Source organism: Brachycentrus maculatus, unplaced genomic scaffold (genome assembly GCF_059751285.1).
Source record: "Brachycentrus maculatus isolate JH-2025_06_01 unplaced genomic scaffold, ASM5975128v1 h1tg000259l, whole genome shotgun sequence".
NCBI classification, from domain to species: Eukaryota; Metazoa; Arthropoda; class Insecta; order Trichoptera; family Brachycentridae; genus Brachycentrus; species Brachycentrus maculatus.
The window spans coordinates 1235001-1257068 of record NW_028281010.1 but is presented as its reverse complement, the minus strand read 5'-3'; the positions used below and the strand labels follow the sequence as shown (position 1 = coordinate 1257068).

The window sequence follows — 22068 nt, the reverse complement described above, 5'->3', positions numbered from 1 at the left end:
TAACGTCCAAGTGACTCTGAAATCTAGCTACGGCTTATGCAACACCGTTTATCATGTCCCTACTCAGGCTTCAACTTTATAAGTTTCATAGCCTATGCCTACTCGTGAGTGGATTTACTCTTTATGTTTCAAGTTACTATAATTTCATGTCCACCATTTGTCCGCCTCCGTAGTGTAATGGTCAGCATGCTCGCCTACCGTTCTGGAGGTCCCGGGTTCGATTCCCAGGGGGGTTTAATAAATATAAGTGATTTTTTCACTGTAATATTTATTCAATATTACCCTGGACTGGTACCTGAAGTGGAGGGCTGATCACCTTTCCTTCATGTGTAATCGATCGAGATAACACTGCGTTTGTATGAAGCAGTGCCCTATGCACCATTGGGGTGCGGTAAGGGTTTTATTATTTTTATTTTTATTTCATGTAATTCATGAGTGAAAATTCTAGGCACAAACACTCGCTTCAGTCAAGCCAATAGTTGGCCTGGGCCTAGGGGGAGGCAGAGAGGATAGAACGCCACACTCTTCTGTCTCGACACACACTCCTCGCCACCTTCACATCCATATAAAAAATTAGCCAAATATTTTAAGGATAAAATAGTTAACATTTTTTTTCATGAACATAATACTAGAAATAATGATAAAATAAGACTGATATTTTTGATGATGTAAATTAAGTGTAAATATAAAAAATAATTAACCATATCTGTTCCCTAGGTGGAGCATATGGAGTCCACAAACTGTCTCTGGACTTTTCTGTCGGCTGCCAGCTCCCTTGCATCCTCCCAAGTCAGATCCGCTTCCCGAAGTTCTGACGAGAACTGCCGACGAATTGTCAGCAAAAGTGTAAATAATAGTTTGTATTAAATGTAATATAAAGTAACTAAAGAAATAAAAAATATATCCATCCGTTCATACATGCCCTCCGATTACGCAGACTTTTAACACCACCAGATTTTAGGTTCTGATTGATCAGATCGTGCAGTCTTTTTCGTCCGTCCTCGTTCTGTTTTCCAGCTCACATTCGCCACATATATTTTCTTAGTCATTCTCTCATTATACATTCGCTCCACGTGTCCAAACCACCTTCTTTGTATTTTCAACTATCCCTAGTTCAGCCTTACATTCCTTTCTATTATCTTCGTTTTAAATTCTGTAATACAATGATTTTCCACACATTCGTCTGAGCATTTCGTCTGTCATTTCAACAGCGGTCATTCTTCTTTTGCCAGTTCCATGTTTCGCTTCCATACATCAGTGTCGCTACCAGCACTCCGTCGTGAACCGCTAGCTTGGCTTCCATGGGCATATTTTTATTTGCAATCACTCTGTTCAAAGCACCATTTATTCCATTCCCTGTATTCACTCGCCTTTCAATATCCTTATTCACTTTTCCATCCCTTGTGAACAAAATTTTTAATATTACTTTTTGACATCTCATCAAAGATGAAGAAGAATATGGAAGTCTGGGCATTTACGGAGCTTACGACCGTCATAGGCTGGTTTAAGTGAAATGAAGGTAACTCCTGTAATTGGAGATAATCCAGATTTTGTGAACAAGTATTTGGACACACTCTAAATGTTGTAAATAAATTATCTGGTCAAATTATAAGCTTAATAAAAAAAATGAAAATGGTATTTTCTGGCGTTTCTCATGTGTGTGATTATAATCCAGGATTCGGATCTCACATACTAATATAAGAGTTTCTGTTTAATAAAAAGCTTCTTTACATCTCACCAATAGATGTCTCTAGTGAAGTTCTAGTGATTCAAGAACAAGGTTTCTAAATTGGTTCATATATATAGAACTTCCATGAATTTGAGTAGTGTGGTTGTCAATAATGGGTAGAATTGGTGAATGTTACACGTGTGTAAAGTGATCACTTAAACCAGCCTATGACGGTCGTAAGCCCCGTAAATGCCCAGACTTCCATATTCTTCTTCATCTTTGATGAGATGTCAAAAAGTAATATGAAGGTAACTCCTGTAATTGGAGATAATCCAGATTTTGTGAACAAGTATTTGGACACACTCAAAATGTTGAAAATTTTTTAATGTTCAAGTACTATCTACCCTCTGATTGCAAACAGCTATATATGGTATCAAACGTTTTGACCAGTATCACTAGTCTGTTTTTGGTTGGTTGGAAGATATTGCTATTTAACAAATAGCCCGCCAGTGTACTTATTTCATTTCTGTACATGACGTTTAAATAAATAAATGATTAAAATACATAAAATAAAACAATTAATCTGCTTATACTGGCATTATTTATTAAAATTAGAAAAAATTCTTGACTTTTTACAATGCAATGGTAATTTTATCGATAAAATCGTAGCTTAATAAATAAAACTTAAAATTAACACTTGCGGAGCGGTACCTACGTACATAACTGCGATCCCAGGCATATTTATCCGCGTGGTTAAGTCGTATTATATGCGCGTTTGTCAAAAACGACGGTATGACCAGCTGTACCGAAATAAAAAAATATGTTAACAATATATCGTAGTCGCACAGGAGAAAGTGACCAACTAACAAAAGGTAAAATGTTCAGGAGGGCTATTTAAGTCACTTTTGCTTGGCAACAAAATAAACATCAATGCAGTTAGTCATTTTTAACAAGTCAATATATTATACTTACAAGTTTAAAATCCTTTGGGATATTTTCAGGGCAATATTAAGCTAGTAAGATATCAAATAGTCAATGATCACGTTTTTGTAAAACAATGCACTTGGTCACTTTCTCCTGTATGACTACGATATATGTATTTATTTTTTTAAATAAAGAAAACAGTTATTTAAAATTCTCTACTTCAAACCCTTATCCGCACCCTCATGGTGCATAGGGCACTGCTTCATATAAATGCAGTGTTATCTTAACCGTTAACACATGAATGAAATGGGATCACCCCTTCGTTTCAGGTACCAGCCCAGGATGATACTAAATAAATATTACAGTGAAAAAAGTAACAAATATTATTGAAAGGAGTTGAAAAAAACTATTTTGTTATTTAACAATTTTTTTTTTTAAATTCGGGCGTGAACTGACGTCCGGCTCTTGCCGCAGCCAGACGGATACTGAATTATATTATTGCGAGTAAGGCCTTAATAGCATTACACCTCAATAAAAAATCAGTGCCCTGCGCACCATTGGTAAAGATATGTACTATATTCATTACGTTTGTCCCATATAGAGATTTTGTTGTCAGCATTTTTATGTAAGTAGGTAACAAAAAAATTAAATTAACCATGTATTTCAATAATTTGGATATTACTTAAATGCCTGGGCATCCATTACACGCCGAAGTTAACGATTCAACTACGCAGCGTAGTGTTACTTTGACGTTAATTCTATTCGGGATAAAACATTTTTTAAGGTAGGTAACATGAATCTCCTGAAAATACCCATGTTAAAAATAACAGTAGGTACTGTAGTCAAAGTATCTGAGTTACTACGTAGTTAAAGCGTCAACTTTCGTGTCTAATCCCAGCCCTGGTAGATGGCATTGAGTTAAAAGCGATTAGAGATCAAAGTACTTAATTATTTATATATAATATAATTATTTGTATTTTTTATTTTATATATATATATATATATATATATATATATATATATATATATATATATATATATATATATATATATATATATATATATAAATAAATATATATATTCTGGACACAAGAAGAAGGCTGGAAGTAAGCACGCTTCATTAGTAGCGTGTGTATCTGTACCTCTAGACTTTATTGGTATCTGAAGATGTTTGTTCCGGATCGTCGACTGTCGCTTCTGCGATTGCTTCCGAAGAAAACACCTCGTCGTCTTCCTTCGTGTCGCTGGCGTCCGCTTTTCGCCTGTCGAAATTCAAGCGAATTTTGTCCAGATCGAGCGTGTTTTGGTCGTAGACGGGGTATTCTCTGACGTCGCCCCAACTGGCGACGGAGAGGCGGCTCTCGTCCGGCCGCAGGAAGCTCAGCATCCTCTCCCGGTACTCCGCGCTGCTCTCCCGGCGGGGTAACGCGTCCCGGTCCGCGCCGACCACCAGCAGCCCGCTCTCGCGCGGGCCGGTGCGCAGGAAGAAGCCGCCGTTCTCCCGCTGGGACTCGAAGAACTTCTTGATCTTGTCGTTGCGCGGGTGGTGCTCTATGAGGTCCGGCTGCGGCGGCAGGATGCGCGTGTTCTTGGGCAGGTGCTCCGTGTTGTTGCCCTTGAGCCGCGTCACCACGCGCACCATCGGGCCGCGCCGGCTGTCCGCGTCCTCGTCCGGGTAGCCGGCTCGCATCCCGCGCCAGGCCACCCGCAGGCTCAGCAGCGACCACAGCGCCTCGGCCGCGGCGGCCACCAAGATGTTGACGGCCAGCACCTTCCTCGACCCGCCGCCTTTAACCTCCTCTCCCAGGAGCGGGATGTTCCTGGACTTCAGCTCTTCCAGCGGAATCTCGATCACGTACACCTCGGAACTGTTATCCGACGGGACGACGCTGGCCTTCCCGACCGGGTTGCCGCCGGAGAAGTAGTCGCAGAGGCTCGGGCCGCTCTCGCTCGCCGTCACCATCCAGGACACCATCATGCACAGCGCGACCAGCGCGAGCGCGGCGCTGCAGACGGCCGAGAGGAAGAACCACGCGATGTTGCGGTCGACGTACCAGCGCCGGGAGGCCAGGAGCGCCGCCAGCCCCGCGCCCAGGGCTCCGGCCGCCAGCAGCGCGGGGGCCAGCCCCAGCGGGAGCCGGAAGCCGTCCTCCCCGGCCCGGCGCAGCGCCAGCCCGGCCATCAGGGCCGCCGTGCCCGCCAGCGCCAGGTGCAGGCACGCCAGCCCGAGCACGGTGGAGGCCGAGTACCTCCTCTCCGAAGGATACAGCCCGCGCGGGTCGAATTGTCTTTTAACTTTGATCGTGTAAATATGTTCCATCCTGACGCTTTTCGATTCAAATCTTTGCAAATTTCATCGCAATTATCGCGAACGACACGTTTCTAATGCGATTTCTTGTATACCAACAAGAAATTAACGAGAATTATTCAAAAAAGCGGTCCGCCCGCGGCGTTACTTTCACATCCGCGCGGACTTTTTGCCCGAACAGTACCCGCTCACAACAACGCTAATGTTTCACTTTCCCGGTTTCCGTCGATGTAACACACAAAAGTGCCTTTTTGGAGTTTTGCAACACTATTATACACTGGCGTTCTTTTGCCCTGGTTTACGACACACAACACTGCCTGTACGTTCCGCAAGTGGCGTCTTGTAACGGACCAAGATTTGAATCAACGCGCCGCGACCGGCATTGATGACCGTTACTCTAATTCAGTTGTAATCGATTCAAGTCCTCGGTCAATGGGTCAATTATTATTACCCTAGGAGCGTTCGCGAGTTGGCTGAGGTGCCTCCCGATTACAGTACGCCACTTGTATCAAAAACAAACCATAGGTTTCTAGATTTTCTTTTCGTACGTGCGTCGTTCAAACTGATCACAATATCACTGCTAGAGTCAATACAATGTGTCTTACTTAGATATTTCTTTATGTAAATCGACTTTCTTTTAATTTCGCGTTCTAACGATGTCGCCAAACGATTCAGTGACCTTTTGCTGGATTTTGGTATTGGATAATTTGGTGTGGTGTGGATATTGGCTTCTTAGGACAACTTTTGCGACGTTTTTCGTATTTTTTTCTTGTATTGGCGATTGTGCCAGTTTGTATTTATTCTTCCAAGGACTCCTTCTCTTCTAGCTTCTTTTCGCATCCTATCTTCTGTGTTTTTCCGCTGTTCAATGCCTGAAACAAAATAGGAAGCGATTATTACCGAGCTGATTGAACCAGTGCCTCCCAGATAACAAAACTGCTTTCATCAATAGATTTTTGTCACGATCTTGATTTATTGGCTAATAAATTAAAAGGAAAAATCACAAGACTATCGGTAACATTATTATTGAAATCTGTAGGGAACTAAGGGAGATATGAAGGTTTAAACTTTAGATATTTGAATAAAACGAAAAACGTGCGTTCACATACGTCATCAAATTACAAAGGTTGTGTACGTCTGGGTAAATACAAGGATCATGATATGTTACTGGCTGGTTTAAAAACACTCCTAAGTAGATATTTGTGAGAAAAAATGGACCCACTCAATATGGATAGTTAAAATGAAAACATTTGAGTTGTGCAATTTCTCGTAAAAATTAGCAAGATAGTCCGAGTACAAGTATGCAACCTCAAGTGCCCTACCCGATATTGCTAAAAAATCCTACAAAGTATTCCTACTTCATTTCCTTTCCCTTATATAAAACGCCCTTCCCCTTGAGTTTCTTCATTTTCGACATATTTGTATGCTAGACGTTATTGCCATTTTTTATATAAATTATTCTTCCTCCATTTCTTTTTCCTATATAAAGACGCCCTTACCCTAGAGCTTTTTCGTTTTTGACATATTTGTCCCATCAAACACAAATTCCGGAGGCACGAATGATCACCTCGCTTTAATACGACCAACGATGATATGACGCAGTGTCCTATGCACCATCTGCGAGCGGATAGTTGTGAAAGGAAACATGTATTGAAATGAAATTAAACATTTGGCTAGAATAACACTCTACTTATCATTCATCGTTCACTTTGTGTAATACACTTAAAAAAACATTAATTCGTGATTACCTCATCAGGTCAAATAAATAAAACTATTACGGTATAAATTAGTGCTCATTAAAGTGTATTACACAAAGTGAACGATGAATGAAACGGAGAGTGTTATATTACCATACCTCAAAGTTAACAATGCTTTTAAACATATGTATTTTGCTATAGTATATTGCTCAGGAGTCGTAATAATCGTCGGGTATGTATGAGGAGATGCATGAATGTAGAAGAGGCAAAGAATGTTTGCAAAGACAGAATGGTGTGGCGTTCGATTCTCTCTGCCTACCCCTGCGGGGAAGCGGCGTGATGGTTAGTTAGTTAGTTAGTTATTTTGCTATAACGCCAAATCGGGTTACGCCTTACGCACGATCCGACTTCGATGACTAATTTGAAGGGCCGATTACTTTTGATACAGGAGGCACTGGTTGCAATGAAGCATGAAGAGCGACATTCGCTTTGTACCTATTTTTGTAAGATAATTGGACATTTGAACTGTAGCTAACATTTTGGATATAGCGTCTGGTACAGCAATACGTTCAATCACAAACATTGCTAAATGGATTATTCTAACGATGTGTGATTATTGGCTAATAAATTAATATAAGAAATCACAAGACTATCGGTAGCATTCTTATTGAAATCTGTAGGGAACTAAGGGAGATATGAAGGTTTAAACTTTACATATTTTAATAAAAAGAAAAACGTGCGTTCGCATACGTCATCAAAATTCCGTCATCGAACGTTTTATGACGTCATATGGTTTATTGTCTATGGTTTATAGAGTTGTAATAGTAGTAGTATGTATTGTTTGTTTACCACTACACTAGCATTTGTGTTATACAAATATGAGGGGAAGGGGGGTGCTAGGGTGGACCATAGACATCAACAAATAGAGCCGCCAATAATTTAGCAATGACACCAACATTAAAATAACTCCATCGTTTCTGTGACGCCATTCATTGCCAACTTACGAAAATAACGTTTCTTCGAAGGTGAATTTTCCAAACGAAAAAAATGAATGAAAATATTAAATATATCGGCTGTTATAAACACTTCACGAGTCTAATACAATCCTTTATAGGTTAAGTATGTTAAATTAGATATTCCTCCCGTCTGACAATGACCCATTAATTCGGCAGTCGCTTTATGGTAAAATCTATCAATTTCTAATTTAAATTTTACTTAGTAAACACAACTGTAAAAAGATCAAAGTAAATACCAATATCACTTAAAATCTAATGTGTCTGAATGAAGAATTACTTTAATATTATTTTTTGACATCTCATCAAAGATGAAGAAGAATATGGAAGTCTGGGCTTTTACGGGCTGACGACCGTCATAGGCTGGTTTAAGTGATCACGTGGAATTACTTTACACACAAAAGAGTCTAATACAATCCTTTATAGGTTGAGTATGTTAAATTAGATATTCCTCCCGTCTGACGAAGATCCATTGTTGATAAGGCTGCATTCACCTCTACGTTGATTGTCCTCAGGCGTTGTCTTTTTTGTATTATTTAAAAGTAGTCAGAGTCGAAAATCCCTTTTCGCAAGCTGTTCGCGCAACAAAGAAATCTATTGCCAACAGTGTCTAAAATATGTTTATTTGCGCCAACATTTATTTCCTAAAAATAATAATAGATCTAGCCAACGAATTAATAATTTATTAGAAATCCCTTTTTGTAAATCCAGACTTGCGCAAAGACACTCATTTTTCATAGCTCCAAAACTGTTCAACTTATTCCACAAAGACTATATGTTACATGTTAATTCCCTAAGTTCGTGTAAATTTAAAAATTTGCTTAGATTATTTATAAAAGAGACAGATTTAAGTTCCTTTTTCATTTAGCACATGATCGCTAGCTTTTTACTTTTTTACTTTGTCATCTTTTTTATGTTTAAGTTTTAATTAAAAAAAAAATAAAATAAAAAATTGCTCACTGAGAGTCAAGTATTTTTATTTTTATTTTTTTTTGTATTTAATTTAAGTTTTTTGTATTTTGTATTAACTAATTATACTTAGAAACCTATACCCTTATACCCTGTACTATGACTATTTATTTTGTATACCCACACACAGGCCATGCCTTTGTCGGATCTTTTTTTGTATTTATTTTTATTTTTTATAAATATTTTTTGTTTTTGAATTTATGTAATGCAAAAGAATTTTAAATAAAGAAAAAAAAAAAAAAAAAAAAAAAGCATCTCGCTCGTATAGATTTCAGCTATATCTAGGTGGTTATCTTCACAAAACTAGACGTTTTTTTCTGCGGCACAAGAACTAATGACCACTGTACACCAGTGTGCCGCGGCACACACGCACAGGAACAATGCTCTAAGGCCTGTTTTCCCATATCGCTCACTCCTTTCAAGAACGTCATGAATCAAAAAACTTGGTTTTTTCAGGAGAACGTTTTTAAAGTTTAAAAATATAGTACAATGTATTAACTAACTAACTAACTAACCATCACGCCGCTTCCCCGCAGGGGTAGGCAGAGAGAATAGAGCGCCACACCACTCTGTCCTTGCAAACATTCTTCGCCCCTTCCACGTTCATGCATCTCCTCATACATACCTGCCGATTGTTACGACTCCTATGTACTATGTATTAAAAATAAATCCTTGTGTACAATGTATTAAAAATAAATATCAAGCCACTTATTGAACTTTTTAGTGTGCAACAGATCTTTTTAATTAAAACCTGAAGGTTTTTTCTCCGTTTGAAAAATATTTAGTATATATTTAAAAAAAATAATTAAACAATACCTTTTCTTCAGAATGCAAAAGCAACACTTTCTGCCCTGTAGCGGGTAAATATTAAGTTAAAAATGTGCCTCTTTTGCTGGGATATAGTACATTTTCTGGGCATTTAGAAAACATGCACAACTGAAAATTGACCATGTTTGATTTATGAAGTTCTTGAAAGGAGTGAGCGATACATACTGTTCTATACATTATGTTACAAGGAATTTCAAACGATCGCCGAAGAGTCGCAGTAACCGAAAAGGTAAACACAAGACATGTCTAGAATCTGCGGTGACGCGACGCGAACAAACTTGAGTTGTAAGTTGCCTTTGTAAGCAAAACAGGTTTCACTTCGATATTACGCTGCCATTCTGTCATAAATATGTGTGTATATAATACAATACACACACTTATATCAAAGCTACTCCAACTGTTATATATTTTACATCGAACGATAAGAAATCTAAACACCCTAATAATACCAACATTGCTACATCTACCCTGATAATACCAACACTCTCAAGAACATTGCTACATGTACCCTGATAATACCAACACTCTGTAGATCATTGCTACATCTACCCTGATAATACCAACACTCTGTAGATCATTGCTACATCTACCCTGATAATACCAACACTCTCGATATCATTGTTACATCTACCCTGATAATACCAACACTCTCGAAATCATTGCTACATCTACCCTGATAATACCAACACTCTGTAGATCATTGCTACATCTACCCTGATAATACCAACACTCTCGAAATCATTGCTACATCTACCCTGATAATACCAACACTCTCGAAATCATTGCTACATCTACCCTGATAATACCAACACTCTGTAGATCATTGCTACATCTACCCTGATAATATCAACACTCTCGAGAACATTGCTACATCTACCCTGATAATACCAACACCCTCGAGAACATTGCTACATCTACCCTGATAATACCAACACTCTCAAGAACATTGCTACATCTACCCTGATAATACCAACACTCTCGAGAACATTGCTACATCTACCTTGATACCACCAACACTCTCAAGAACATTGCTACATCTACCTTGATAATACCAACACTCTCGAGAACATTGCTACATCTACCCTGATAATATCAACACTCTCGAGAACATTGCTACATCTACCCTGATAATACCAACACTATCGAAATCATTGCTACATCTACCCTGATAATACCAACACTCTGTAGATCATTGCTACATCTACCCTGATAATACCAACACTCTCGATATCATTGTTACATCTACCCTGATAATACCAACACTCTCGAAATCATTGCTATATCTACCCTGATAAACCAACACTGTCGATATCATTGCTACATCTACTCAAATAATTTGAGCACCCTCGAGAACACTGCTACTGATACTACTGTTGGCCCAAAATTAATCACCGTATCGGAAGATGTAGTCATTTTTGCAAATGGCGTCGTACGTCAATAATATTTAACATTTATGAACTAGACAGCTGCAGTATATAAACACATTCTTGGTGGCGCAAAAGTGATCATCCGATTTTGTTTTTTAATAACTTTTTTACTGAACAATAAAAAAATATTTTTAATAATGGATATCATTATTTGGACCTTTATAATTATATCTGTTTTTTTCTGAAAAAGGTGATATCCGTCAAGTGGCTCCTGCCAGCGTCGGTAAACATTAGTGCCCGTTTTATCAAATCTGTTTGTATACTGCAGCCGTCTAGTTTACACATGTCAAATGTGATGGAAGTGCAAGGCCATTTGCAAAAATTATAACATCCTCCGATAGGGTGATTAGTTTTACGCCACCCTCCTGTACCTCACACTGCTCTACCGTTCAGCATCTGCCTTGCGCTGATCTGTGGCCACAGTTTGGGAAGGACCGACGCGAGATAGTGCAGTTACCCCACACTTTCACTATCATTGTCAAGACCAGTATTCAAGACAAGCAAAAGTGACTTAAATGCCCCCCCCTGAACATATTACACTTTGTTAGTTGGTCACTTCCTCCTGTACGACTACGATATGTAATATTGTTAATTGATTTATTTAAGGGTATTTTATTTATTTATTTATTTATTTATTTTCATAATACATAGATACATTCAATATACATATTCATTTCATATACACATTTATTATACGTATTACGGCTCTTTAGGCATGGCCTGTGTTGAGCCGAATACTAACATGGTAATACAAAGTTTATATATATTTTTTTATTTTATTTTTAATATAAATATATTTTTTTTAATGATTAGATTATAAACATAACATACAGGAGAAAAAAAAATAGTTTATGTTTTAAGGTTTTTCAATGTGATAATTACACCTGGACTTTAATCAATTCACTTTCCACCTTGTCCCTTCCAATGTTAAGTAACCATCGACGGACACTGTTCTTAAAGACCTGATCACTCCTGGAAATCTTAATGGTTTCGGGCAGCAAATTAAATATTTTTGGAGCGAGGAACGATTTTTTTTTTTATATATTACAATACAATACATACAATTCATACAATTATATATACTTTATATTATCCACTGACACTTCGTGATGGAATTGCATTTTTAATTTATTATTAGATTAAAACCAATATTTTTAGCTTTTCCACTTTTTTTATTATTTGACCAGCGACCGGGTTTCGTCGTTACCGACATCATCAGACTGGTGAGAGGCTATACAAATTGTTATGTTATATATAAAAGAAGGCAGGAGTTGATAACCATGATTTGATATAATTTTATGAGAAATTAATTTAATTTGAGTGAATTTAAGTATTGTATGATATTTAAAATATTTTTTATAAAGGTTTTTTTGTATTGAAAGCACGATTTTATATAAAGTTATAATAGATTTGCATTTAAAAATCGTGCTTTCAATACAAAAAAACCTTTATAAAAAATATTTTAAATATCATACAATACTTAAATTCACTCAAATTAAATTAATTTCTCATAAAATTATATCAAATCATGGTTATCAACTCCTGCCTTCTTTTATATATAACATAACAATTTGTATAGCCTCTCACCAGTCTGATGATGTCGGTAACGACGAAACCCGGTCGCTGGTCAAATAAAAAAGTGGAAAAGCTAAAAATATTGGTTTTAATCTAATAATAAATTAATTATATATACAATTCATGTTAATAAAAAAAGAAGAAGTGGTGTTCATCTAGAGTCCCTGGTGTTGATGATGGCTGCGCAGCCATGACATTCTTCTTCCTCTCTCCCTTTGCATCGCTCATTCTCTTCTTACAGCCAATGAGATCAGCTCGGAAGCGGAGGCTCGTGAGCCGCGATGAGGTCACCTATCACGACTCAGACATTTCGATACTTGAACATACCAGTATTATGTACGTACACCAAAGCAGTGGTTCTTCACCGAGTAGGTACCAAACCCCTCCAGTTTCATACACGCGTTCATGGAACACTTAATGGGGTTCATCACACGGGAGGAATGTCTAATTTTACATACTCAACCTATAAAGGATTTAATGAATTATCTTAAAAATTTAGAAATACAAAAAAACCTGAATTCTAATAATAATTTATTAAATAATATATTGTTTCAAAATTCTTCGCCATTGCTTTCAATTTTTCCTTTGTTTTCAAACTCCGTTCCTTGACTAACCCCTTCCCCTTACTTTCCCCCTATCCTTATTTATAGAACAATTTTATATTTTATATTTTAGTTATATACAGACCTGAATGATGGAAGTTTAGCTTCTGAAACATGTAGTCTATAATTAAACTCAAGTGGTAAAAAACGAAGTGTTTTCTTTAATTACTATAAAGGATTGTGTAAAGCCCGTTTTGTGTTATGACAGCCGATATAATCAATATTTTCATTACAACATTTTGAGTGTGTCCTAGTACTTGTACACAAAATCTGGATTATCTCCAATTACAGGAGTTATTTTCATATTTTTTATGTTGTATATAAATTATCTGTTCAAATTATAAGCTTATAATAATAATGAAAATGGTATTCACTGGTGTTTCTCATGTGTGTGATTATAATCCAGGATTCGGACCTCACATACATAAGAGTTTCTGCTTAGTAAAAAGCTTCTTTACATCTCACCAATAGATGTCTCTAGTGAAGTTCTAGTGATTCAAGAACAAGGTTTCTAAATTGGTTCATATATATAGAACTTCCAAGAATTTGAGTAGTGTGGTTGTCAATAATGGGTAGAATTGGTGAATGTTAGCGAAGTGATCACTTAAACCAGCCTTTGACGGTCGTCAGCCCCGTAAATGCCCAGACTTCCATATTCTTCTTCATCTTTGATGAGATGTCAAAAAATAATATTTTCATTCATCATTTTCTTTTGGAAAATTCACCTTCATAAGTTGGTAACGAATGACGTCGCAGAAACGTATACACACTACTACTGTTACAGCTCTATAAAGCAGATACATAAAGGCGGAGAATGACAGGAGCATTTTGTCGTAACATAACGTCGTAACTAATGTCGTAACATAATTCGTAACATCGCTCGCAGCGAGCATCAGCGAGCATCCAAAACTATGGATGGAGCGCTCGGCTCGCTGTACTGTCTGCCCGAATGCTCGCATCGTAACGTGTTACGTTACAACGAAATGCTCCGGTCAGTCTTCACCTTAGAAGGATACGCCCCATAACACACCCGATGATTTGAAATTCGATGACGTATAGCGGTGTCCGTTTTTCGTTTTATTAAAATATGTAAAGTTTAAACCTTCACATCTCCCTTAGTTCCCTACAGATTTCAATAAGAAGGCTACCGATAGTCTTGTGATTTTTCATATTAATTTATTAGCCAATAATAACACATTATTATAATGATCCATTCAGCAATGTTTGTGATTGAACGTATTGCTGTACCAGACGCTATATCCAAAATGTCAGCTACAGTTCAAATGTCCAATTATTTACAAAAATAGGTACAAAGCGAATGTCGCTCTTCATGCTTCATTGCAGCCAGATTTTACATATCAATTTAAAAGCTAATAAACCAACATCGTTAGAAAAAAATCCAGATAGATAAAATATCTTCAACTTTTGTCCGCCTCTGTAGTGTAATGTTCAGCACGCTCGGCTACCGTTCTGGAGGTCCCTGGTTCGATTTCCAAGGGGGTCAAATAAATATAAGCGATTTTTTCACTGTAATATTTATTCAATATTACCCTGGACTGGTACCTGGAGCGGAGGGCTGATCACCTTTCCTTCGTGTGTAAACGATCAAGATAACACTGTGTTCATATGAAGCAGTGCCCTATGCACCATTGGGGTGCGGATAAGGGTTTTATTATTATTATTCAACTTTTTACAGATTCTCAGGATCTGTCTGTGGCGTTCTATCCTCTCTGCCCACCCTCGCGGGGTGGCGACTGCAGTTAGTAATATTGAGGAAATGTCATACTTACATCAAAATGCAGCATAAACTGGTATGCAGTTCATATATAAATACTTTAATACAATCTTTCAGTTCACTTTTAACACAATTTGTACTAAAAGCAATGCCACTTCAGGTTCGAAAACGTACTAAAATATGACTCTAAAACGTGACTCCATATAGTGGGCGCGTCCTACGCGATTCGATCAGCTATAAATGTACGTAAATGTGCCTTGTGTAGACGCCAATGCGTCCACAGCAAGCCCGAATAGTAACTGATTCATTGCCACACTGGGAGGCGAGAGGTGGGTATGATCCGGTTATTCAAAAGATCCGTTCTCTGATACCCGATCACTTGTAACGGACCGTTCAATATCTGGCTACTACCAGTAGAACCCCAGAAAAAAAGTAGGAAATAAGGTGTGTTGAGATGGTTTGGACATGTAGAACGAATGAGTAAAGAAAGTGCGGTAAAACAAATTCGTGAGGTAAATGTAATTGGAAAAAGGAGCAGAGGAAGACCGAGAAAACCTTCGTGGAAGGCACGATCAGGTATGCCAAATACTTGAAAGCGGTCAGGTTAGGAATCGTAACAATCGGCGGGTATGTATGAGGAGATCCATGAACGTGGAAGAGGCGCAGAATGTTTGCAAAGACAGAGTGGTGTGGCGTTCTATTCTCTATTCTCTATTCTCGTTCTATTCTCGCCTACCCCTGCGGGAAGTGGCGTGATGGTTTGTTACTTAGTTAGGGGTATGATTTTTATATGTATTCAATGAATCCAAAAAAATAATGTAAAGAACAAAAACATACAAAAAATACAAATTTCTAAGCCTATTTTACTGGCGTCTTGTCTTATCTTTAAAATTCCACCACGTGATGGTTAGATAGTTAGTTAGTATATATATATATATATATATATATATATATATATATATATATATATATATATATATATATATATATATATATATATATATATATATATATATATATATATATATATATATATATATATATATATATATATATATATATATATATATATATATATATATATATATATATATATATATATATATATATATATATATATATATATATATATATATATATATATATATATATATATATATATATATATATATATATATATATATATATATATATATATATATATATATATATATATATATATATATATATATATATATATATATATATATATATATATATATATATATATATATATATATATATATATATATATATATATATATATATATATATATATATATATATATATATATATATATATATATATATATATATATATATATATATATATATATATATATATATATATATATATATATATATATATATATATATATATATATATATATATATATATATATATATATATATATATATATATATTTTAAAGATGATCGCTCGTATATATATATATATATATATATATATATATATATATATATATATATATATATATATATATATATATATATATATACATGTATATATATATATATATATATATATATATATATATATATATATATATATATATATATATATTTATGTATATATATATATATATACATAAATATATACACATATATATATATATATATATATATATATATATATATATATATATATATATATATACACACAATGTAGTTCTGGTTCCAACCCTTATGTATGGAAGCGAAGCATGGAGTTGGCAAAAGAAGGATGAAAGCAGACTGAGTGCAGTCGAAATGCGATCCCTCAGACGAATGTGTGGCATATATATATATATATATATATATATATATATATATATATATATATATATATATATATATATATACACACAATGTAGTTCTGGTTCCAACCCTTATGTATGGAAGCGAAGCATGGAGTTGGCAAAAGAAGGATGAAAGCAGACTGAGTGCAGTCGAAATGCGATCCCTCAGACGAATATGTGGCAAAACGATGTTTTATAGATGTTCGAATGATGAAATAAGGAAAGAATGTAAGGCTGAGATAAGCATTATCGATAAAATTAAGATAGGTGTGTTGAGATGGTTTGGACATGTGCAGCGTATGAGTGAAGAAAGAACGGTTAAACAAATTTATGAGGCGAATGTAGTTGGAAAAAGAAGCAGAGGACGACCGAGGAAAACTTGGCGCATTCAGGTATGTCAAACACTTAAAGGGGCCGGGTCAGGAGTCGTAATAATCGTCGGGTACGTATGAGGAGATGCATGAATGTAGAAAAGGCAAAGAATGTTTGCAAAGACAGAGTGGTGTGGCGTTCGATTCTCTCTGCCTACCCCTGCGGGGAAGCGGCGTGATGGTAAGTTAGTTAGTTTTTTATATATAACTTATGCTAAGCGTGTTTTTGCTATATGACTCACACTTCACGGTACAAAAGCAATTCAACATTCCATACTTATCTCGAGTGTTATTTATTATGGTAGTCCAGTAACACTGCAGTAGCTGATACTGGCATACCATAGTGAACACTTCAGTCTTACCACTCTGCAGGCCAGACATTCTGGCCCGTATGATTCTAGTAGGCAGCTCCGTGGGCCACAATGTCTGGCCCACAGCAGGTATAACTTTAATCACCGATTTCTCTATCACCCGAGTATATTCTACCAGCAAATATTTCAGATTCTTCTCCGTCTTAATCCTCATTGCTGAGGGTTGTGACCCTTGCAGAAGCAATGGCTCTTCTCCAGTTATCACTTGACTGCGCTGCACGTAGCGCTCCAACCACTCAGGTAAATACAGTTAATCTTAGTTGAGTAATATTTCAGATAAATACAGTTAATCTTAGTTGACATGGTGCACTGAAATCAGTTATGGCAAATAAAAACCTATCAGCGGAAGCTAAATTGGCAGTGCACAACGGAGTCCTGGTTCCAACTCTAATGTGTGGAAGTGAAACATGGAATTGGCAAAAGAAGGATGAAAGTAGACTGAATGCAGTCGAAATGCGATCTCTCAGAAGGATGTGCGACAAAACGATGTATGATAGATGTGCGAATAGTGAAATAAGGAAGGAATGCAAAGCTGAGATAAGCATTATCGATAAAATTAAGAAAGGTGTGTTGAGATGGTTTGGACATGTGGAACGAATGAGTGACGAAAGAACGGTAAAACAAATTTATGAGGCGAATGTTAGTGGGAAAAGAAGCAGAGGAAGACCGAGAAAAACATGGCACGATCAGGTATGCCAAATACTTGAAAGCGGTCAGGTTAGGAGTCGTAACAATCGGCGGGTATGTATGAGGAGATGCTTAAACGTGGAAGAGGCGAAGAATGTTTGCAAGGACAGAGTGGTGTGGCGCTCTATTCTCTCTGCCTACCCCTGCGGGGAAGCGGCGTGATGGTTAGTTAGTTAGTTAGTTACATGGTCATACGAATTGCCAGACAGAGTGTCCCAAATTAGGGAACAAAAATATTTATTTTAATGGTAGAAAAACGTGGCATTTTTTTGATCAGAGTAGCTGATCAGTTATGAGAAAAAATGGTCAGAGTGGAAAGGGTTAAAGAAACAGCTGTGTGCTTATATTAAAACACTTTTCGGACCCCCAAATACTAGAAGAACGCTCAGTACGTTCTGAGACTGACTTATTTATTACTTTCTGTATTGTTTCGGCATTAACATTGTGGTAAGACATGTTACAATGATTAAAGAAAACACTTCGTTTTTTACCACTTGAGTTTTATTATAGACTACATGTTTCAGAAGTTAAACTTCCATCATTCAGGTCTGTATAGTAACTAAAATATAAAATATAAAATTGTTCTATAAATAAGGAGAGGGGAAAGTAAGGGGAAGGGGTTAGTCAAGGGGCGGAGTTTGAAAACAAAGGAAAAATGGAAAGCAAAGGTGAAGAATTTTGAAACAATATATTATTTAATAAATTATTATTAGAATTTAGGTTTTTTTGGATTTCTAAATTTTCAAGACAATTCATAATTTGGCCTTTATATGGAACAAGGTGTAATAATTTTAATTTATGAGAGTGAAATGAGTGATTAGTATCTATTATGTGAAAAATAATTACTAACAAGACCGCTATGATGTTCTTTAATTCTAATCTTTAAATTACTCGCAGTTTGTTTTTAACCCCTTTTTCATAAGTAAAATTTTTCTCTAACCGGTTTCAACAAGAACCTTGCCATCGTCAGGGTTTAATATGTACCTACTAATGGGGTTTTATCACTCGGGAGGAATATCTAATTTAACATACTCAACCTATAAAGGATTGTGTAAAGCCCGTTTTGTGTTTATAACAGCCGATATAATCAATATTTTCACTCATCATTTTCTATTGCAAAATTTACTTTCGTAAGTTGGTAACGAATGACGTCGCAGAAACGAATCCACAATACTACTATTACAGCTCTTTAAAGCAGATACATAAAGGGATACGCCCCATGACACACCCGATGACGTATAGCGGTGTCCGTTTTTCGTTTTATTAAAATATGTAAAGTTTAAACCTTCATATCTCCCTTAGTTCCCTACAGATTTCAATAAGAATGCTACCGATAGTCTTGTGATTTTTTGTATTAATTTACTAGCCAATAATAACACATCAAGTTAGGTTTTGAGTGAGAGATGTGGGGTGTGGAATTTTTATTTAATTTTTTAACATCTCATCAAAGACGAAGAAGAATATGGAAGTCTGGGCATTTACGGGGCTGACGACCGTCATAGGCTGGTACAAGCGATCACTTTACACACAAGAACAAGGTTTATTCAAGAACGAGGTTTCTAAATTGGTTCATATATGTAGAACATCCAAGAATTTGAGTAGTGTGGTTGTCAATAATGGGTAGAATTTGTGAATGTTACACGTGTGTAAAGTGATCACTTAAACCAGCCTATGACGGTCGTGAAATGCCCAGACTTTCATATTCTTCTTCATCTTTGATGAGATGTTTAAAAATAAAATGAAAATAACTCCTGTAATTGGAGATAATCCAGATTTTGTGATCAAATATTTGGACACACTCAAAATGTTGTGGAATTTTTATTATCTGTACTATTATTGTACTGTACCGTTACTGTTTTTATTACTAAACTCTCCCTCTATACGATTCATACGTTGTATCGTGTGCGAGTTCACCGGCAGTGTCTGTGGTTAATTTAAGAATCGATTTGTTTTGAAAAAGTTGTTTTCTAATAATCTAACAAACACACAAGAATCGATTTGTTTTGAAAAAGTTGTTTTCTAATAATCTAACAAACACACACACACGCACAAAGAACTAATTACGAGTATCACCACACAATGGATCATTAAGGAATCTTTAAAAAACGACTTCCGCGTGAGAAGCCTTCATAATGAACGACCTTGTAAAATACAATATCGCTCACTCCTTTCAAGAACGTCATAAATCAAAAATCGTCAATTTTCAGTTGTGCATGTTCTCGGAATGCCCAGAAAATGTACTATATCCCAGCAAAAGCTGCATATTTTTAACTTAATATTTACCCGCTACAGGGCAGAAAGTTTTGTTTTTGCATTTTGAAGAAAAGATATTGTTTAATTTTTGTTTTTAAATTTACTAAATATTTTTCAAATGAAGAAAAAACCTTCAGATTTTACATAAAAAGATCTGTTGTACAGTAAAAAGTTAAATAAGTCGCTTGATATTTATTTTTAATACATTGTACTATATTTTTAAAAACGTTCTCATGAAAAATCAAGTTTTTTGATTTATGACGTTCTTGAAAGGAGTGAGCGATACATTCTCGGCTTTTTGTTAAAACACTTCAAAACTCAGTCGTTAATTTCAATTGTTATTTATTTTATTTTGTACAATAAAAGCATTGATAACTGTGTGGTATGGTAGTAATAGCCACCGTGCTGGAGGTCCCGGATTCGATTCCCAGGGAGGGTCAAATAAATATAGACGATTTTCACCTCTAATATTTATTCAATATTACCCTGGACTAGTACCTGAAGTGGAGGGCTGATCACCTTTCCTTCATGTGTTAACGATCAAGATAACGCTGCATAGGGCACTGCGTCATATAAACGCAGTGTTATCTCGATCGTTTACACAAGAAGGAAAGGTGATCAGCCCCCCGCTTCAGGTACCAGTCCAGGGTAATATTGAATAAATATTACAGTGAAAAAATCACTTATATTTATTTTACCCGACTTGGGAATCGAACCCGTGACCTCCAGAACGGTAGCCGAGCGTGCTGACCATAACACTACGGAGGCGGAAATATATATATATATATATATAAATATATATATATATATATATATATATATATATATATATATATATATATATATATATATATATATATATATATATATATATATATATATATATATATATATATATATATATTTTAAAGATGATCGCTCGCCTTCGTATATGCAACGTTCAAGTTGACCCTGCCTCCAGCTGGTGAGGTGCCCTACGCACCATCGAGAGTAGCCTCGGATTTTGATCCCACGACCAACGAGCTCGTTTTCAATCGGCTGTTGCAACAACGCGCCAGCCGCAATACTTTAAAACGCAATCATTTTACGAAATATAATTTAATAAATAACCGACAATGGGGGAATTTTAAAATTCTCACAATGTTGACAAATTATTAGTAACTTCGTTTTCGAAATTCAACACTTTTCCCAACAAACTTGCTCGCATTTGCCTTCGTAAGGCCTTACCCGCAATGGATAAATATCACGATGTGTGATCATTGGCTAATAAATTAATATAAAAAATCACAAGACTATCGGTAGCATTCTTATTGAAATCTGTAGGGAACTAAGGGAGATATGAAGGTTTAAACTTTACATATTTTAATAAAACGAAAAACGTGCGTTCGCATACGTCATCAAATTTCCGTCATCGAACGTTTTATGACGTCATATGGTTTATTGTCTATGGTTTATAGAGCTGTAATAGTAGTAGTGTGGATTGTTTGTTTACCACCACACTAGCATTTGTGTTATACAAATATGGGGGGAGGGGGGACCATAGACATCAACAAATAGAGCCGCCAATAATTTAGCAATGACACCAACATTGATATACATCCATCGTTTCTGTGACGTCATTCATTACCAACTTACGAAAATAACGTTTTTTCGAATGCGAATTTTCCAAAAGAAAATGATGAATGAAAATATTGATTATATCGGGTGTTATAAACACTTCACGAGTCTAATACAATCCTTTATAGGTTGAGTATGTTAAATTAGATATTCCTCCCGTCTGACAAAGATTTATTATAGAATTC

The 22068-nt window shown here is 36.0% G+C and overlaps 1 protein-coding gene across 8 annotated transcripts in view; it reads right to left on the bottom strand.

Annotated features, from left to right (window-relative positions):
* Positions 1-2253: 2253 nt before the first annotated feature.
* Positions 2254-22068, bottom strand: part of LOC148305899 (uncharacterized) — a 23494-nt gene continuing 3679 nt past the window's right edge. For 4 of the 8 annotated variants that reach the window (XM_088265938.1, XM_088265944.1, XM_088265941.1 and 1 more), the window contains one exon: positions 3646-5773. In XM_088265938.1, the coding sequence (XP_088122064.1) occupies positions 3738-4913 (1176 nt within the window). In that variant the 5' untranslated portion in view covers positions 4914-5773 and the 3' untranslated portion in view covers positions 3646-3737. Of the gene's footprint in view, positions 2470-3645; positions 5774-9396; positions 9575-14802; positions 15033-22068 lie in introns of those variants that run through there. The other 4 variants (XM_088265942.1, XM_088265943.1, XM_088265940.1 and 1 more) reach the window with 3 other exon arrangements.